Source organism: Mesitornis unicolor, unplaced genomic scaffold, assembly GCF_000695765.1.
Source record: "Mesitornis unicolor isolate BGI_N332 unplaced genomic scaffold, ASM69576v1 scaffold15645, whole genome shotgun sequence".
In the NCBI taxonomy this organism is placed as follows: Eukaryota; Metazoa; Chordata; class Aves; order Mesitornithiformes; family Mesitornithidae; genus Mesitornis; species Mesitornis unicolor.
In genome coordinates, this window is record NW_010187626.1 from 39,631 (window position 1) to 48,321 (window position 8,691).

The 8,691-nt window shown below is 36.4% G+C and overlaps 1 protein-coding gene across 2 annotated transcripts in view; it reads right to left on the reverse strand.

Moving 5' to 3' along the window:
• Nucleotides 1–4,990, reverse strand: part of LARP7 (La ribonucleoprotein domain family, member 7) — a 25,720-nt gene extending 20,730 nt beyond the window's left edge. For both annotated transcript variants that reach the window (XM_010185520.1, XM_010185519.1), the window contains exons 1-3: nucleotides 4,783–4,990; nucleotides 3,242–3,342; nucleotides 3,055–3,138 (exon numbers count right to left, since the gene is read on the reverse strand). In XM_010185520.1, the coding sequence (XP_010183822.1) occupies nucleotides 3,055–3,138; nucleotides 3,242–3,342; nucleotides 4,783–4,990 (393 nt within the window). The remainder of the gene's footprint in view (nucleotides 1–3,054; nucleotides 3,139–3,241; nucleotides 3,343–4,782) is intronic.
• Between the last annotated feature and the right edge of the window lie 3,701 nt (nucleotides 4,991–8,691).

Sequence of the window (8,691 nt, forward strand, 5' to 3'; positions counted from 1 at the left end):
ACATTTTAAAGCTTAGTGGTTAGCACTTATGGTCTAATTGATCAGAGGCAGCAGAAGTTAAGAAGTTAAAACTTTTAGCCAGCTTCTTGGATGACGAAACAGCCTTACTTTTATTTCTATAAATTCCTTAATATAGCAACACATTGTAGCAACTTGCAGATATCATGTCTTGGTTCCCTTCACCAATCAAAGAGAAATCTTGTCCTATCATTTTCTAAATAGACCCAGCTGAACACCATTAAAAACCCTACATTCATGTCTAAACAACAACTTCATTTTTTCCATGGCAAATTACTGCATTAAAAGGTTTTCCTTATAGGAAAACATTATTTATAACGTGCAGGTAGAATACTATTTTTGCATTAACTTTGTCTACCTGAAAAAAACATATCATTATGATTTTGGTATAAAGTTGAAGCTTTAAAAATATTATGGGATGAGTACAAAATAATACCACATGTCAAACTGTAGTTTCTGTTAAAGAATATTAAAAAACTCTCTAATCACAAGATTATTTCAGATAAATTTAATGAAAACTCCTAAATTAAATGAGATTGTAACTAATACAAAGTAATGAAGCTACTATTCCTTAAAGAAAAACAACTTTATTATCAGTTCTTAGTTCAGAAATGAAGCTTTGACTTCCTGCGTAAATTCAGAAAACATATTACTATTGGAGACAATCCCTCACAATGGAGGCTTTAACTGTAACCTTTGTATTAGTCCAACACAGAAATCTTTTATTCATCTACTCCAAAATCAAACAAAGCTTACAAACAGTTCGACTACTTCTGCTCCACAGCCTCTGCTACATTCAGGTCATTTAACACGTCTTAACATGACCATAATTGCAGTACAAAGAGCAGATACCTCATAGACCAGTCTTTAAACAGGAAAAAAATCCACCCTGGGTTGCTACATATTCTCTAAATAAGATCTCTATGAATTCAGTAACTTACAAAACACACAGGTTATTTATTTTAGTCTTACAGAAAAGCTTAAAAGTAAAACCCATTTCACTATGTATTTAAGCTATGTATAGATTATGTAGCTCATGAAATTTGGAATATTCTGTTGGAGTGAGCCCAGAGGAGCTCATGGCCCAGGGCCACAAAGATGATCAGGAAGCTGGAGCACCTCTCATATGAGGCCAGGCTGAGAGAGTTGGGGATGTTCAGCCTGAAGAAAAGGTTCCAGAGAGACCTTAGAGTGGCCTTCCAGTACTTACGGGCATCCTACAGGAAAGATGGGGAGGGACTCTATAAAGGAGTGTAGTGACAAGGGATAATGATTTTAAACTGGAAGAGGGTAGATTTAGACTAGATATCAAGAAGAAATTCTTTACTGTGAGGTTGGTAAGGCATTGACACAGGTTGCCCAGAGAAGCTGTGGATGCCCCCCTCTCTAGAAGTGTCCAAGGCCAGGTTGGATGGTGATTCGAGCAACCTGGTCTAGTGGGAGGTGTCCCTGCTCATGGCAGGGGGGATGGACTAGACTTTAAGGTCCCTTCCAACCCAAACCATTCTACGATCTTTTCCAAAAATTATATAGACAATGTATCTGAGAACTTCTAAGCAGAGTCCCTGTAACCACATTAGGGAAACACAGTGATTGGCATACTGTACTTAAGAAAAACTAATGGACTTTTCTGGGCTTTTGTTAAATAACACAATGATCAGAGTAACCCAGCTTCTCTTTATCTGGATGGGCTGGCACTTTGGACATGATTATTATTTATCTTCATCAAAGAAAGCTTGGCCTGCTTGAAATTACCAACTGCATGAAGATTCAACTGCTAACAGGTATATACCTAAATTGGCATTAACCATGAAAATCTTTCTTTAGAGACAAATGAAATTCCACACTGGCTTCAATTCTATTAAAAAATTGCACAGGATTTTAAATAAGTGCAATAATAAGTGCAACAGTTCAACCATCTCTTTCCATGCTACCACTTAAGTGGCTCAACAATATAATAGCTGTTCCACTTTGACATATCTGAAATACCATGTTGAGAGACAGTTTTTCCAGCAGCACAAGCTATAGTCATTTAAATTAATGAATCACTTCAGTATCAAGTTAGCCACAAGACAGTGGGCTATTAGGACGATTTAACAAAAAACCCACCTAAACATAACACTAGCTCATAATTGGGTACATTCTGCCCTTAGAATGATATTTGTTACAAAACCAGAGGCACTCCCAGTAGCAGATTTTGTAACCAAATTGTACTTCGTGAGTACCCCTAATTATCTTGCAAACTCAGCCAGTTCCTGTTTGCTAAAACTAATAAAGTTATTATTCTAAAGCTTTGACTATATTAATGTAATTTGTAAATATTTCTTGGTACCTGTTGCTCCTCTAATGACATTAACTAGAAACACCCATTGAAAGCACTACTAGCCAAATGAAAGTGCACCTTTTCTTACTAGCACATGAAGTCACTCTTTGCTTAGCATTTAAAATTATTTAAGCTGGCAGAAGAAAGTGTGCCAAACTAATCCACTTCTTGCCATGATCACTGCCGGCACTCACCTGCCTTCATGTAATCTACTTCCCTTACGTACACTGCACAAGCAACAGTAGCCACCCACCTGCCCAGTCCATTCACTGTGTTAGCAAGAATATTGACACAGAAATAAATTTCCGATTAAAAAAAAAATTACTGCATTAAGCATATACATAAAGCCCACTCTATGGGCCTTAGCATTAAAAGTCCACTACATCTATAATGCATTTCCCTCTCTCACACTATCCTTTTCTTTTGGAGGGGAAAAAAACCCAAAAGACAGTCAAATTCTATTAGCATTTATACTTTATGTAAATGTTTCCTGTGCTAAATCTACCTTCTAATTCTGGGATAACTATCTGGCTGCTTTATGTTGTTTTTGTTGTTCTTAATACAGTAAATAATACTATTAATTAGATTGTCACAGACAATGCACAATGGGTTTTTCCACTCTTAAAGAATTAACAAGAAATTTGAAAAGTTTCCATAGTTAGAAATAACAAAGCACTTTGCCAGGCATGAGGCACATACAAGTCCAACCTTACCACATAGACTGTACGACTATCCACATCCTTTGGTTGCTCACCCAGTGGTTGGCGTCTTCTGATTCTAGTTCCTTCTAAATCCAACTAAAAGTAACAAGAAATGAACAAGCATTTTCTGTAATATCATTGCCTATTTCAATATCAGTATAATTACTCCAATATCAGCAAATACAAGAGAGTGAAATACCTCTACAACAGATGAACTTTTAACTGCTCGAGCTATCAATTTTCCATCTGTAGTCAATTTTTTCATTTTGTTGAAAGAAACAAGAAGTGATATGTCAACATCTAGGGATGAAAAAAGTTGCAAATGATGAAACCAGGGTAATCTAGAAAGCATTAGTTATGTGTTCTAACCTGACATTAAGACTCATCTAGTACTTTTGTAAAACAATCAGTCAAAACTGCAGTATGTAACCATACAGCATGCTGCCAAAGATTTACAGAAAATTTCTACCATCAAAACTAAAGTTTCAAGTAAACCCGTATTTAATTTTCTTTTGTGCTAACTAACCATTATCAAAGGAATTTTGTTCTTTTACCTCCCCACTGATAACTATTATCTTTGAAAAGAAAGGAAGAACAACCCCTTTCTGATGTAGTTTTACAATACAAAAGCTATTTGCATTGAAAACATGCCTCTCCAATTACTCAATTAAGTCTTTAACTCAGTCTTCCCAACACAAAGGCCCCTGCTTGCACTTCTGTTGCAATGAGTCATGCCGCTAAAACCCTGACAGAAAATTATGAGTATTAATCTTAATAAAGAAAGTTAAAGACATCCAAGCTTCAGAAACATAGGGTAAATTTTACTCCCCTGAAGGCCCTTTCTTTAATCTAGCTTGAAGTTTAATATAACTGGGGACTACACCAAGCAGTTATAAGGCTAGACTTCTCACACAATGCAACTGGACTAATGATTTACACTTGAAATAAATATAGACTCTCTAAGAAACCAAAAATAAGTAAACACTTGTGGAAACTGTCTTTTTTGTTTGATTTGATGGAAAAGGACCACCTCTTTGTACAGACATACCACAGTTCTAGTCCCTCTAGCATAACACAGTTAATTGAATAATTATACTGACAGACTGTATTTACCACACATGTACTGTTTTTTAAAGCAAAAGCACAGTGCAGTTAATGTGCAAATTAACTTCTGGTAAGCAGTTTCAGAATCAAGTTCAATTTCCTACTCTGAAGTCAAATCAACCATGTCAAAAATTATCTAAAGAAAAGAGACTCACAGAAGCCCTACATGCAAATACACAATTTTTCACCTATCAAACTTGCAAAGAAAACACAAAAAATACAGGTACCTAACTGCAAATCCAAGTGACATTTTAATTTCTATATATGTCTACCCTACAAGTCAAGTACTGTACCACTAAGGGCAGAATAACCCTTGTTTGTTTGCTTATTCTTAAAATTAAACAAAGTTAAAAAAAATGAAAACCAGATTTCCCAGTCATTTCTACTCTCGCAGAGGCCTTTTAAATTATGGCTGGTAGTAAAGGAAAAGTGAAACACTAAATACAATTTCTAAAAAGTAGTACCAAGCTCCGCCCCCTGAGCTGCTAATCTTAATGCTGGTTTCCAGCGTGAAACCAGCGTCTTCCTCAGGTGTAGACGTGCACCTCAAAATAACTTGCAAACATCACCAGCAATAGGTGAAGAAGAAAGTTAAAAACATGTTTGTTTAGTGAAATATACTGAATATAAACTTACACCCATCTCTGGACTTTTCTATTTGTTCTCGGAGAAATTTGTCTTTGTGGAGATTAACATCGCCAAACCAGAAATCCACTTGTTTCGCTATATCTGCGAGCACCTGTTTAACTCTTGACCTCTTCTTTTTCTCTCTCTCCTTCTTCTGTTCAGTGCTCTCTTCTTCCATGGCTTTGTCTCTTGCAGTTTCAGTCTCCATTTCTGTCATTCTGTCCACTGAAAGTTAAATATAGCCTTTGAGAAAAATAAAAATGTTCTTACTTCAAGGACTAAACACTCCCGTTTTAACTTACATTAAAACTTCACGCATCCCCTGCGAGACTGTACGTCATTCATTTCTTGTAGTGCAGAAAAATATTAAGCATACAGAAGATGAGAAAAATAAATTCACAATAACCGTGCAAGGAAGACTTAAGCTGGAACTCATGTCTCACGGCACCTAGTATTGCCCTGTAGTCAGAGAGTCACTAGAGGCAAGCTGGTACCAAACTGAAAGCTTTTCATTTAAAATCTGCACTATTGTGTTAATCCAGAATGCCTTGTGAACAGTGTGCCCTCCCCATTAGATTTCTAACAGCAGCTTTAGAATTTCAGCAGTGGTCACGGGATTTGCAGTTCCAACTGCTTTCGTGCATTATCAGACAAGCAGTGCTATTAAAAATATGTGTAAGTGAATTCTTTAAAGCACTTGTGCAGGTCACAAAGTATGTTTCAATAATACACAACTTCCCTGTTACGAGAAAAGCAAGCTACTTGCTAAAGAGAGCCTGGAAAAACTGAACCTAAAAAGAAGACAATTTCCCTTCCAGTAAACACATTTTCTTAGACTTGAAAAAAGACAGAAATATTTTGTGTTCTGCTCCTCGTATCTCCCAGTACAAACCACAAGAAAGAACACAAAAACCTCCAGAGCACTATACACTTCAGAAATTACCCTTCTATATAGAAGGCAAAGCAAAGGAGGGAAAAAAGGCAGCTGGATTATATAGGCAACTTCTGAAAAGGCTGGCCAAAGGGTGACAGTCAGCAGGCATACATCATAATTCCAGTGGTTGCAAATAGGTTTCACAGACACACATACTGCAGCGATAGAGCTTGCTGCAAAAATGTATGGTATGACCTTGAAATAAGAAGCATTTATTAATCTTTATAAATAAACACAGATATAAACATATAGTTGCTATATATATGGCAGGTCTGGTAACAGTAAGGTTTGTTTTTAAAAGTTGTCTTTGCTATACTAAAAAATGCAAACTGTCAATTGCAAGGTCCTACCAAAGATCAGTAATTCAAAATCTTCCAATCCTGGCTTATTCTTACTCCATTTCTTGCTCTGTGAAAAAGCTAAAAGCAGAGTGATACTTTTTAGAACCCATTAATTACAATCTTTCTTGCAATTCCATGTGGCAATCAGTATGTGCTACACTTAAACACATTTTTCCTTTCTTTGGTTAGGCATCTTTCATCAACAATTATTAATGGCAAAACAAGTTCTACCAGTACCTCAGAATCAGGCCCTTGAAATCAGGGACTAAATAGAGGGAAGTGACCTGAATGCACAGATTTACCTCGATAAATACAAAAACTTTTTAGTGCATCAATGCATCTTTTCTGTTCACACAACAATTTGCTGTAGCTAGTCAGTCCTCCTTGAAAACTGCCAGTCACCATAGGACTTAATTTTACATGAGCAAAAGTAAACTATGCTATCAAGAGTGGACAGCTTTTTGAAAATGAAATTAACTCAAAAAATAAGGTAATTAATGTAGCAATCACCATACAAAAGACTCAGCTCTCTGCCAAGGCAACACACATGAAAAAGGGAGTATAGCTATCAGAGAGGAAGCCCACCTCAACAACAGGATGACAAAAATGGAAATGGTCTTCAAATTATTGTGCAAATCAGGCTTCCTTAGCCGGATATCAGTTTCTCTCCCTGCTGTGAGCTGATCGCTCAAGATAGTGAACGGTCAACGATGACCTTGAAAAGGTAAGGTAAAACTTCCAACTGAAGCAGAAGTTCAAGCTCCATTCAAGCCCTTCGGCAAGATGTTTATATTAATAATGAGCAGAACAATATACTAATTAGCTGAGGGGTATAGAGAGTTGCACCATTAAAGGCCCAATGAGAGCAATACAAGACACTTTTAGTATCTGAACAGTATCAAATGAGCACACTGACATACAATGAATGTGGCTTACTATAGCAAAGCTTTATTTTAAGAAGCAATGTAAGTGCTTCATGCATTTTGAGTCACTCAGCCCTGGGACTTCCTTCCCAAGAGAGAACTTCTCATTCAAGCTTAAAGGAAAGAAAAACAGCTGCAAGCTGTATTCTGAGCTTCTCTCCCCTGCTCCCCAGTTTGCTCTACTGGTTTAGGAACGGAGCTTTGTGAAAATTACTTTGGAGGAGCTTGGAAATAAAGTCAGAGTAAGTGTCACCTATGAATGTATAATCAGAATCTGTATACAATCTTACATTTAGTAATGAAATATACCTGAGCGAACACTAGATTTAAGCTCAGGATAATAAGAAAATGGTGTAAGCACATCAATAACTCATAACACTTGCTTTTTTTAAAATATTATCTTAATTTGTAATTACTCTTGCATTCCTCAACTCATCAATGAAAGCTGCAAAGCCAAGGTATAAGACAGTAAGCATTTCTGTTGACTTGCCAACCCTTACACTTCCACCCTCACAGTTTCAAGCACTATTCTAAAAAACAATTAAAATCGAAGAAAGCAAAAACAGGATCAAAATTTCACTCTATTAAAGCAAAAGAGTTGCCATCTCCTAGTTTTCCTTCAATGAAATAAAATGACAATGTCTTTATGTGTGAGAGTGAAACAAGTAAAAGGAGGGACAATTAAGCTGGGGGAAGGAACTCTAAGAAAACAAAGATAATATAAATCAAAATAATAAAGATCCACATAAATCTATAGTAATTTATCTATACACTTTAAAAGGCAAGTTTTAAATATGCTAGTGAACACAGGCACATTCTAAACCCAACTTCTACTGCTATAAAGACCTAGAAAAACAAAATCACATTTAACTGTAATCAAAGTTCTAGAAGAAACAGCATTCCAGTTATAAAACACCCTTGATATTAAACATTGATACAAAAGTTTGCTTTCTTTGACCACTTTAAATACCAAAATAGGGTAAGTGGGAAGGAATAGAATAATTAAAAATAATTTTTATACTATGAAAATGTTTCCATATAGTCAGTGGCAACACTTCCAAACATTCAGTCCAAAATACATGCAAGCATTCAATAAGCCTTAAACTACTTTCAAAGATGCATGCTGTAATCCACCTTGGGTATTCTTACTCTAAAATATACACAGGCAGAGCTGCAGCAGTTCAAGTTTCTATCCTGCCTTGTAACTTTACTCTTCAGAAAGTGAGCTAAAAAAGGACAGAAGTTATTACATGGGGACCAGCACAATTTTCTTCATAAACTAAAAACAGAGGAACTCCTGGTTTTTCCCCATTTTAAACAATGGAATGATACATAATTTTAAATTCACATTTAAGGTATTCAAGAAATGTCGCAAAACCTGTGTGCTCACAAAAAGAAAAGGTTTCACATGACAATGATGGGTGATATGGTTGTTTCCAGACATAGACGGAGCCCACTGTGTCAGTTCTGTCACGGTTACCCTTTCTCTTTGCCATCACAAGAGGCAGAAATTAGACTTCTAATAAAATGCAGGCCTGCAACAAGAGACTATGGATGGATTCACCTATACGAACCAACAGTTCACTGACACCAAAAGGGCAGCCCAGATGTCTCATTTTACTTACTAAACAGTCCTCCCTCAGAAGACCTTACACTGTGGTGAGCCAGTTTTGCTCTGTGACCTGAGAACTAAGTCGTTATTTTCTGGTCCTTTCCTGCT